Raw genomic sequence first — 12,205 nt, forward strand, 5'->3', positions numbered from 1 at the left:
CACGTCCCTCTGCTGAAACCAGGATCTGAAAAGAGGCCGAGCCCCCCAGACTCCTGCTTTTAACTCTTTGTGTCCTCAGAGGCGTGTCCAAACCTCCGAGTGACCAATCTAGGTGCTAGCAGAAAAGCTGATCACTGATTGGACTGCCCACATCCCCCTGGAAAAATTCACCTCCCCCCCAACCACGACATACATCCCAAAGAAAGATCTCTATGCAAAGAACTTTTTTATTGGAAGAAAAGTTCAGCTTTTCCGTAAGAGTGACAATGGTTTACAATGATATTATTGTCTCTGTATGTGGCTTTTAACTACATTATTTTTATACACTTGAAACAACAATTTTGTTTCTCAGATATAGTTAGCTTTTATGTGGTTTCTGGATTGGAGCTGTAAGTACGCAGATCAGAACCTCACAAATGAATCTGTTTCTGTATCAGAAAAAATAGTCACTATGCATAATTACGTTAGGCACAGCTTTTCATTTTATTCATTAATGCTTTTTACCAAGATACTGTCACCTTAAAGATAGAAATTCAGTAATAAATTCTATAAAAATTGACTGTTTATTGCTCCTTTCAATAATGAATGCTGTTGCTGTGTTTATTTGCTTATAGCATACAGATAAAACCTATGCAGTCTACTTCCATTTAGCATGGATATTCATATCAGTCTCACACCACAAGTACCTTCATGCTTGAATTGAGTCTGAAACTGTAGCCAGGCTAGAAACCAAAAACTTTTTACCTTTCTTTATTCTAATTTTTCTTACAGAAGTTGCATTTAATGCAGAAGACTTTTCTTCACACCTGTCTGGAAAGATTTAAGCATTTCATGAAAGATTACTTCAAATTTCATAGAACCAGAATTATTTTTAATAAAATATGTTTATATTAATGATAGCCATTCTGTCTCCTTACAGTGCAAATTAGACTATCAAGCTTGTGTCTCAGGAAAACAAATTTCAGTGAAATGTGAAGGACGTTGCCCTTGCCCTTCTGACAAATCCACAAATGCAGGCAGAAATGACAGAAGAGGTGAGTGATGGTAATTTGTGAAATATTTTTAATATTCATTTCCAGAAGGAAGGGAGATTTTGCACGTGGAATATTACAGTTATCAGAAACATTCATTATTCTTGAATAAAACCAGCTTTGTTTTGTTCAAGGTTGTTTCTTTGCCAAGGGTTTTGAAATTGTACCTATAATAACATACCATGGTATTTTTCAAATGAGCTGTTCTAGTATGAGTTACTGCTGTTCTTTTCCTCATTTGCTGTTTAATACTCCTGGAGATGCTTATAGGTGTATTTAAGACAAGAAATTATTCCTTGCTCCTCAGTGTTTTTAGTTGAATATTTAGGAAAACGAAGTGTGATAGAAAGGAAGTCCTTGTTGCTGGTCATAGTAGCAGGCAGTTGAGCTGTACAACTGTTAGTAATGGCTGTATTATGTAAGCAAGTTCATTTGAAAAGTGCTCAACAGGTGTAAATCAGCTTGCTTTTGGACCACGAATGAGATTATGCTGTGTCTTGGTTTGAAAGACAGATATCTGCTGGGAAGGGGGCAGGACCTCCCTAGAGATGGAGAATTCAAATCTTCTCTTTCCAAATTATTCTAATTTAGAAAATTTAAGGGGCTTTCAGGCAGAGGTATGGGGATAGGAATAACAGTTCTTTACTAGTAGATATAACAAAACAACAAACAAACAACAACTACAGCATTAGTAATAAACAGAACCAAGAACCTTGAGGGCTTTCTTTCACAAAAGCCCGGGGCAGTTTGATCTCGGTGCCCCTGCAGGACTCCGAGAGGCCAAGCTGGAAGGGTGAAAAGTCCCAGGCTGGTGGATGAGATGAGGAGCTCTGCGCTGGTAGCTGGAGCGGCAGGGCTGGGCAGTGCAGGGCTACAGAGTAGCAGGAAAACCTCAAAGCTCTGAAGAAGCAGCGGCGGTGGGGGGAGGGCCAGAGAAAGTGAGCTCAGGATTTCTGGGTACACAAGCAGCTGATGGTAGATTTCCCAGGACCAGGCAGTGTGATGGCCATGAACTCTTGTCATGCGTTAGCACTGGCCAGATGTTAAAACACCCATGAGTGTATGTTTTTCCTAATGAGCTACTGTGAGATGTGGTCAAGAACAGAGCAGAGCAGGCCCAAAACTTGAAAACAGAGAACAAAACTTTATTACATTACATAAGAACAGAAACAGAAAGGAAAACTCTAAACACACACAAAAACAGAATTGAAAACTTCCCAGAACATTTCTTCTCCTCCCCCAATTTCCACCCCGTACACGTTACCCTCCATAGACCAAAACCTTGGGTTTTAAATCAATCACCACTCAAAAAAAACTAATCTTCAATTCAGCAAGGGAGAGAGGAGTCTCTCTCGCACCACAGACTGCTCCTCAGAAAACACAGGTCTACCCCTTATGTGTTTCCATGTCACCCATGGCACCACCCAGAGAAGTCTGCCAGGGTGACACTTTTTTCCATGTCCAGTGCTCTCACCACTGTCTATGGTCTAAAACTGCATATAGGGCTCTTTTAAGGATGCTTGCATGCCGAGCTCTCCCCATCTTTCCCCTGGGGCCGAGGGTTTCTTCTCTGAGGGCAGAGGGCGCCACCACACCCTCTTCCTCTCTTCTCTGTTCGCTCCACTCTTAAAGTGCCAGTCACTGTAGCAAAAGTAGAGGCAGCTGCATCCACCCAAAAGCAGTCTATGTTCAAAGGGACTCAAGTTCAGTCTATGGCTAACATTATGCAAGAAAAGTCCAGCCTAAAAGCCACTCCTCTTGATCTCTGTCCATCTGGGGTTCTTTTCATCTTCCTTAATCATCTCGGTCCCAGGCTGTTTTCTCTTTCTCCTCTGAAACCACAAGCCATGAGAATCAATGTCTGGGAAAAAGTTTCCTTCTGCCAAGAAAGGATAAACAGTTCCTGGCTCCTCCCGGCAGGGTCCCAGACTCGGCACCTCTTTACACAGCCGGGAACTTCTCCTCTCCCCTCCCCCCGCTCTTTCTTCGCTGCTGGCTGCTGCCAATGTTCGAAACTCTGAAGCAGCAATCTCTCTCCTTGGACTTAGGGGGGGGACAACACCTTCAGAGTTTTCCACCCCTCCATCCTGGATGGGGCCAGCTCAGCTCCAGTCTCGTTCACTCTCTTCCCCCCTTCCCCGGGCATCGACTTACCTTAGTCCGGCCACATGGTTCCCCTCCCCCACCCAGCTTAGTAAACTGGGCAGGGGAGTAGGAGATGTTTCCCTGCTGAAACCGGAACCCAAAAAAGAGGCAGACCCTCTGGGAGTCCTTGCTTTTAACCCCTTGTGTTCTCAGAGGTGTGTCCAAACCTCCCAGTGGCTACTCCAAGTGCCAGCATAAAACCTGACCACTGATTGGTTTGCCCACAACTTCCTGGAAAATTTACCTCCCCCTCAACCACGACAACTCTCTTTGCAGCAAGCGGCAGCTTGACTGTCCTCGATGCCGAAGAGCAAGAGTGAGCATCTGCCCCCCCAGCTCTGTCTTTTACCTTTCCCAAAGCTGGCTTTATCTCTCTTCTCTGAGGGAAACTCCCAGAGACTCAAAAACAATAGGTGTAGCCTTGTGCTGCCATGTCCTTCAACTACTCCCTTTGTTCAGGTTAAATACTGTCGTTAAGGTTTCTTAGCAACTTATGGGAAAAAATTCTTTAAGTGAAAAAGAGGCAAATCTAACCCTCAACACGCTGCTAGAAAACAAAGTTGCTTTGCAGTGCTTCTTAGACATTGGTGCAACTGTGGAACAAACTGGAGAGAAACAATGGTGGCTAAGCATATCTGTATTTCAGTGGCTCCCAGGTGATTGTGGAAGGTGGTCTTTAAACAAAACATGGTAGTGTATTTGGTGCTTCTGAGTAGAGAGCGGTCATGAGGTTTTAGGCTACCATGGACCTGAATCTGTCAAGAAGAGCATGATTGGAGGTCTGCATTTTTTAAATTTGTTTAGACTGATCTCTGTTAGATGAATCTTTTGGTTCTTTTTGTATAGTAACACTTTTGATGAGTAAAATGCTTTGAAAATACAGCAAAATTAGTTTTAAAGATGACTTTTTTTCCTTTTGCAACCTTATAACTGATTTATTAAAATATGAATATCGATCTAATATCAATATCCAATCGTGACGGACAAAAGACTCTCTAACAAAGTTAGAATGTGTATGTTTATTGTGACGCCGGGCAGCTCGTGGGATAGCTCCCTAATGCGCACTGCAAAGATCACAGGTAATTACAAAGCCTTTTATTTACAAAAATGTTGAATACACAAAATACAAATGCATATTCATGCCCCTGTCACTTCCTCTTCTCCACTTCATATGCTAATTGACAAAAAGGCCATTAAGCATGCGTAGTTTGTTCCCTGAAATGGGTCGGTGGTCCTTTTGTGAGGAGTGGTCACCAAAAGGAGGAAGTAAAACGAGTCTTCCTCGTTCTAAACTTTCAACCTTTTCAATGCAGATGTGATTGATGGATGGTAGAACTCCCTGTTTCCTGTTTTCCAGGACTATTTCAGTGGGTTTCTGGAAACAGGAGGTCTGGTGTTGTATTGATTAGTTTCTCTGTTTGACAAGCAATGAGTTACTAGATCCGGGGTAGCTTATCTTAAATCCGGTTTCTTCTAACCATCCTCTAACTTTTAACTGATTTCAGCAAAGCTTATCTATTCATTTCAGCTAAATCAGCAACATCTATTGTTAACTGTAACCTTAGCTTTTCTCAAAGCTTCAAAATTAGTGTCTCATAACAGTAAAAGAAAAATACTGCATTCCTTCATTAACGTTGGTATTTCATTATAGTTTTAAGCACTATTTCAGATTTATTGTGCAGGATAATCTTACTTTCCATTATATGCTGTAGCTACTGCCAAAACTATATTTTTTTCCTAGTTTAAAAGCAAATTAATGTTCTTTTAACAATGAATGAAGATTACTATAAAGAATAAACTGTGTGTGGGCATACAAGTCAATTAAAAAACTGATCTGAAACACTTCTTTAGGTCACATTTTTCATCTTTGGCAATATAATTGATTGTCTAAATATTAATTGAATATATATCATTAAATACTCCCTGTGAAGTAACCCCTCTGCAGAATTATAGCCTTAACATTTTTAAAGCATTAATTTACAATTTCATACAGTATCTTGAAAATAAATAGACAAATATGTCATCTGCTCACATTGTTGAACACAGTGAAAAGTACTGGAAGACCCAGCATCATGTGGCTAATGTGGCCCCTTTGATAGCATATACAGTGAGTGTAACCTTAATGTGATTGCAGCATCCTCTAGCAGTAACTTCTGTCTCCAGGATGGATATGGCAATATTTGCTAAACAGTGGGCATGAAGTGAAATTAAGATAATGAGGCTAAAAGCATCTCTCTGTGAGTAGTGGGCCTATCATTCTCCAGTGTTAGTCTTTTAATATGCTATCACTGCCCTTCATTTTCACCAAAATAAGATCAGCATTTTCTCTGCTGGAAGCTGTTTCATCTGATGCAGTTATCTTTTTACTTGTGTGTATTCTTTCAAGCATATTTAGTTTTTCATACTCCTGTGCTAAAACGGTAACAAAAATCTAGAGACAATTTTTTTGCTTCAGAAATTAGAATTCTTTAAAATTAAGAATGAACTCTTCTTGATGATTTAAGTTGCCTAGGAGTCAATATTACTTGTGCCTAGTTATGTAAAAGAGAAGGAAAAAAGGTATCATAGGTACATGAATTAACACTTATCCTGTCCTGACAGATTTTCAGAGCAAGCAAGATACAGGGCTTTTCCAAATGCTACATTTTGTTCCAGTGCTGAAATTTGTTCATATATTTTCTTTACAAGGCCAAAAGCCAGGAAACTTGAGAAACATGAAAGTGATCTGAGTATCATTAGTGAAATTTCAGCTTTTGTTGTGACAGAATACAAAATTTCTTACGACAGAAGTTCTAACAAAAGTTAGAAGAATACAATTTTTGTCTGTCCTGGTTTGAGGGGGAAGTGAGTTTTCCAGGAAGTTGTGGGCAAACCAATCAGTGGTCAGGTTTTATGCTGGCACCTGGAGTAGCCACTGAGAGGTTGGACACACCTCTGAGAACACAAGAAGTTAAAAGCGAGGACTTCAGAGGGATTGCCCTCTCTTTGGGTTCCGGTTAAGGTGAGCACACATCTCTCTCCTTACCCCCAGCTCACGGGGCTGAGTGGGGGAGGGGAAGAGCCATGCGGAGCCTCTTCAAGATGGAAGGGTGGAAAACTGTGGAGGTGCCTTCCATCCCCGTTCTCCTCTCCCCTCCCCTCCCCCCCAGGGAGAGACTGCCGCTTCAGAGCTTTGGAATTGATATTGGCGGCAGCCGGCAGCGAAGAAAGAGCGGGGGAGAGAAAAAGTTCCCGGCTGTGTAGGGATGTGCTGAGCCTGCGACCCTGCCGGGAGCCAGAGACTTTTAACTCTTTCTTGGCAGAAGAAAACTTTTTCTAGACATTGATTCTTGTGGCTGGTGGTTTGTGAGAAGAGAGAGAGAGACAGCCTGGGACTGAGATGACAAAGGAAGATGAAAAGAATCCCAGATGGGCAGAGATGAAGAGGAGTGGCTTTTTGAGCTGGACTTTTCTTGCATAATGTTAGCCATAGACTGAACTTGAGTCCCTTTGAACATAGACTGTATTTGGGTAGATGCAGTCGGCTCGACTTTGCTGCAGTGACTGGCACTGTAGGAGTGGAGCAAACAGAGAAGAGAGGAAGAGGGTCTAGTGGTGCCCTCTGCCCTCATGGAAGATCTCTGTTCTTGTAACCCTCTGCCCCAGGGGAAAATGGGGGGGGACTGCTGTCCCAGCATGCAAGCATCCTTAAAAAGAGCCCTATATGCAGCTTTGGCCCATGGACAGTGGTGAGAGCACTGGACATGGAAAAGAGAGTGTCACCATGGTAGACTTCTCCGGGTGGTGCCACGGGTGATATAGAAACACATAAGGGTGGACCTGTGTTTCCTGGGGGCCAGTCTATGGTGCGAGAGAGACTCCTCTCTCCCTTGCTGAATTGAAGATTAGTTTTGTCTGAGTGGTGATTGTTTTGATTGAGAACCCAGGGTTTTGGTTTAAGCAGGAAAGATGGAGGGTAACGTGTAAGGGGTTGAAAGTCAGGGAGGAGAAGAAAATGTTCTTGGAGGTTTTCATTTCTGTTTTTGTGTGTTTAGGGTCTTTTTCTTTTCTATTTTCTGTTCTTATGTAGTTTAATAAAATTTTCTTTCTATTTTCAAGTTTTGGGCCTGCTCTGCTCTGTTCTTGATCACATCCCACAGTAGTTGTTAGGAAAAACATATATTCATGGGTGCACTAGCATCTGGCCAGTGCCAACCCTTGACATTGTCTTTCAGTGGAGCTCTGTAAAGTGTTGTAGTGGTTGGATTTGATGATCTTGGGGATCTTTTCCAAATTAAATGTTTCTATGGTTCCATGATTCTAAGCTGCATGTGCATGTCAGTTGCTTACAAATCTGATGAAGCAAACAGGCAAAGTAAAGTTACTGTTCCTTTTTCAGGATAACTTAAGTGTTTCCTAAAATACATCCCCTACCTAGGCTGTTTAGGACGATTGTTCATCTTTTCTGATTGAAATTACTGAATGTTTTTGGGTGTATCTGGAGAGCAAACTATGTCTGCGGACTTTCCCAAAACAGTCTTGGTGTGGATCTCTATACTCTTTTGCGAAGCAAGTTTAAACCACTGTTAAGAAAACCAGATTTTCTTCTTAAAATATATGTGAGGTTAATAATGCAGTCATAGGGTCCTTTTAGTTGGAAATGAACAATGAAGTTTGTCTAATCCTTATCTCTGATGAATGCATGAGGCAGGTGAGGGGATCCAAGCTTTTGTGAATGCTGTCTCATTTTAATGAAACATTGAACCCAGTTAATGTCCAGGGTCTCTTAGGTCAAATGCATAAATGAAAGGGCTAAGAACTTGATCTGGATCTACATGTTTAAGTTGTTAAGAAAAACAAATGTGAAAAGAAAAAAAACAAACAAACAAACAAAAAAAAACCACCCCACAACAAAATAAAAATCTTTACCATCTTTGTTTTGAATGTAGTTTAGATAAAGCAATGGGTATCATATAAACTATGAACTACAATAGGTACTCCAGTAATTTTTGGAAAGAAACAGAAAAGACAAACTCAGGGTGACAAATGGGAGGGGGACATCTGCGGAGCATTAGAGGCAGTATTAGGGGAACACAAAATCAGAAATAAATTAATAGGGGGAGTACAGAAGAGAGGGAGGGCTTAGGAAGTTGTGTAGAAGCACAGTGAGAAAAGAAGGTAAAGCACAATGAAGAGGAAGCACCACCGCCTGTGATGGATGTGTTGGATAAGAGACATGTGAGGAAGCATCTTGTTTTCCAAGCATAGCCATTACCTCATGTCCTGCTTTTGCCCCAATCTCCTTTTCAAGTGTGTGCCAGGATTTGGGGTATCCAGGTCATACTGAGTTGCATAGCTGTGAATGAGAGGATTTCACTGAGCTGCAATCTGCAGATCTTTATTTTTCTAAGTACTTCTGAGTCTCTTTTCAGTGTTTATGTGGAACCAGAAGCTAGGAAGGGTTCTGTGCACATTTTTACAAAACCAAGGAGTCTTTTGTCCCCTTGGCAGTGTCTGGGCACAATTTTTTCTTTCAAATAGTGGTCATGGTCCTTTTGCTTTGAGGTGTAGTGAGCTCTGTGTCTTGCTTGTCCTGCTCTTCAATCTGATGGGTAAGAACAAATACACATGATGCAAAGTAGGGTCAATGAAGACCACAGGCATTTCTGCAGAAATTTTGTCTGCAGAGGAGTGTATGGCTGACAGCTCTTAGCTATGGTTAATGACCTTCAAAGGTATCTAAGAAAAGCATCTATTTTCACTTATCTTAAATTTGCTCTACTCCAGAGTACATACATCGGGAAAGTTTAATTATTCTTAAAACTAAAAGTCTTGACAGAGTGCTTCATTTTATTTCCCTGTCGAGCTGCACTAACATTCTGACAAATGTGAGCTGTGACATGCCCAGGATCCTGATCTCCCAAACAGTCTGTTTCAAAGATTTGGCTGTGTACTACAGCATCCTTCTTGATTATGTCTCTGGATATCTTCATCACAGAAATAAGGCTATGTTTCTGCCCTGACATAGGGTCAAGATTCAGCTGGGATATGCAGTCACACCCAAAAGCTCAGGGCCAATTGAAGGCCCCGCAGTTTAAATGGCAAAAGCTGTATCATTGTTGGCAAAATATTGAATATACATTTTTATTAGAAATTGAAATAGAAGAATTCAGTCTCAATAATTTTTGAGTTAATCTCTAATAAATCCTGTGCTGAGAGCTCACTTAATATTTTCACTAAAATAAGAGATTTAGGCTCACATTCATGGAAGAAAAAAAGGACTTCTCTTTCTTTCGGCATCCGAGGAAGACTATGTAGCTAACAAGGAAGCTCTTACAAAAGCTCTTTGACTCTAAGCTTTTGCCAAAAGGAGGTGAAAAGGCAACATTGCATGCTCAAAGTATTTTCAGTCAGCATATCTTAAAGACTTTAATGACAGAACATGACTGCTCTCTCAGCTGCATCCTGTTTTCTACTGAATACTGCCAAATTGTTAATTGCTTTAACAATAAGGGATAAATAACAGTAGGATTAAAGACACTGTGGATACTGGTTCATTCTGTGTGCATCAATGTTTGAAAAACAAATAGAGGGACAAACAACCAAGCTGCCCTCTCCCAAATCCTCTGATTTAATTTCCATAGCATCATCTTTTCAATACATGACCTCCGCTACTCTTCATATAGTACAGGTATAGATGCCAAAAATGAGCTTTGTTTTGTTTTCATTCAGAGAGAACACTGACTGGTTTCCAGACTTCACAAATAAAGAGACTGAGGGCCAAAAATACCACTTAACCTCCTTAATCTCTACTTTGTATTTCTGCCTTTCAATGACAGATGCTACTGTTTTCTAATTCCCCTTTTTTCTTTTGAAAAAGTAACTACAGGACATCAATAGAATAAAAATCCATGTTCAATCCAAGATTTACCAGGCCGATTAGGACTGATATTATCAGTGACCAGTTATGGGGTTGCCAGAAGAGGTCATTTGTATGAGACAGTGAGCAAAATTCCCATCTGTAAATTGAAGAGTTTCATGCTGTGTGGTTGAGGATAAAATTTAACTTTCAAACTTGTAGTATGACAAAAATAACACACCAAAGAAAATTGCTGTTATGTTATAGTGCTGTTTGGGCTTTATTTCCAAATATGGCAGTATGTTTTAAATTTTTTCTGAAAAGATCTAATTCTAACATTTAATTTCACTCTGTCATGCTTATTACAGAAAATAAAGTGACCAGCCTATAAAAAGAAGCACAAAGGAAAATATGCTGGTTCTCATCATGGGCAAACTGTTCTCAGTTAACTTTCTCAGAGGAATATGCACAGTAAATGGAAGGAGGTGGTCTTGGTAGTCTGGGAGTATAGGTGGTAGCAACATTTATATGTGAGTTAAGTTTGCACTAGGTAATTGTCAGCTTTCTAGTTTACTGTTCTTCTTAGCCATACATTTGCATTCAGTAAGATTTCTTTATGTAATTCCTACTACAGTTCTACAGAATGCAACAATAGAATAAATTCTCTCTGATTTTTTAGTTGCTTTTCATTTGAAAATTTTGCTGATTTTTCTCAATATAGTCTAGATGATGCCTGAAATACAAGAGCATAATGATGAGGTATCTGTGGAAGCACTGAAATCCAGGAGTTTGTCTTACCTGTACTGCTTGAGCTTGGTGTCATTGTGGCCTCACAACAAAAATTGAATCTGGGGCTAATATTTCTGCCCTTGCCTTACTGCTGGCATCAGTGTGAATCATGCTATTGATTTAAATGTAAATAGGCTATAACATCAGTTATATATTTTAACTCTGTTTCCTTGTTAGCAGAAAAGACATTATCCATAGGTAAGCCTTCTTACTCTACTAATGTTTCTGAACACTATTTTATTATTGTTTCTGAAACCTTTTGGTTTTAAAGGTGCTATGAAACTAAAATGTGTTACTGTGTATACATTGTAGTTCTTCAGAGGGTATTGACTTACAAGTAAATGTTCATTTTACTTTTATTGCCTTTTTTTCCTAGAATACATAGTTTTTACTTTTCAGTCTTAATGCTATTCATCTTAGAGCTGTACTTGTCCAAGCATGGAAGCTACTGTTTTTCACCTTTTTTACTTTGTTACACACATTTACAGTAGTGATGAGCTGTAAGTATACATTATTTATGATTTGAAGATAAAGTGAAAATTGATGCATTGTGAATTTTTATGCTTTGATATTTGGTCAGCCTAATTCATTAGGAATGTCCTTTTCTTCTCTGTTTTATATAAGGTGAATGACATTTTTTACTTGCTCTTTAATAAGAACTACTATTGTTTTTCCAGATTTTAGAGCTTTACTGGATATTTTATAAATGGTAGGTTATTTCTGAGATAGCAGACTAATAATCTTTGCAACAATTCATTTGAATATGTAAATTATTTTCATATCTATGATAGAAAGGGAATTTGCTAGCACAAAAATACTGTGTTACTTTATTTGTAAAATACTGCATTTATTTAGGATTCATTACTGTATTTGTGTAATAACAGAAACTCAGTGGAGCTAATTTTATTGGTTGTTTCTTCAATGCTAAGATTTTTTTTTTGCATGAGTCTTTTAAATGTTTGAACTATCTTTTTTTCTCAAGTGACACTGAGCCAAGTAAAATTGAATTGAAAATCTTCCTGTCATTAATCAAACTCCATGCTAAGACTTTTCAGAAAGAGACTTCTTCATGATAATTAGTAGTAATCTAATGTAGTGTGATTAGTAGCAATCTAATGTGGTGTAGAATGACAGAGAATGTGTTTGGGATGAGAGTGAGCTGACCTGCATGCCCACAATCCCTGGTTCCCTTGTCAGCTAGCCTGGGCTTAGCACAGCACACCCATATACCTGGGCTTCATTCCTTTGGAAGATGGGAAGGATTGGAAAGGAGTCTTATAGGCTGCATGCCAGGTATTGTCCATGTGTGATGTGGAAGTGATGAGGGGCCTGTGGCTGAGTTTGAAGGACTGGAGAAATGGAGATGCAGCCATGTAAGCTGTTGTTAGGCTCTAGAAGTGAC

At 39.8% G+C, this 12,205-nt stretch overlaps 1 protein-coding gene across 1 annotated transcript in view; it reads left to right on the forward strand.

Annotated features, from left to right (window-relative positions):
- SPOCK3 (SPARC (osteonectin), cwcv and kazal like domains proteoglycan 3) overlaps positions 1-12,205 on the forward strand; it is a 215,418-nt gene that overhangs the window by 148,118 nt on the left and 55,095 nt on the right. The window contains exon 5 of the mRNA XM_063424260.1: positions 920-1,034. Coding sequence (XP_063280330.1) covers positions 920-1,034 — 115 coding nt within the window. The remainder of the gene's footprint in view (positions 1-919; positions 1,035-12,205) is intronic.

Source organism: Prinia subflava, assembly GCF_021018805.1.
Source record: "Prinia subflava isolate CZ2003 ecotype Zambia chromosome W unlocalized genomic scaffold, Cam_Psub_1.2 scaffold_2cwr_NEW, whole genome shotgun sequence".
Lineage (NCBI taxonomy): Eukaryota > Metazoa > Chordata > Aves > Passeriformes > Cisticolidae > Prinia > Prinia subflava.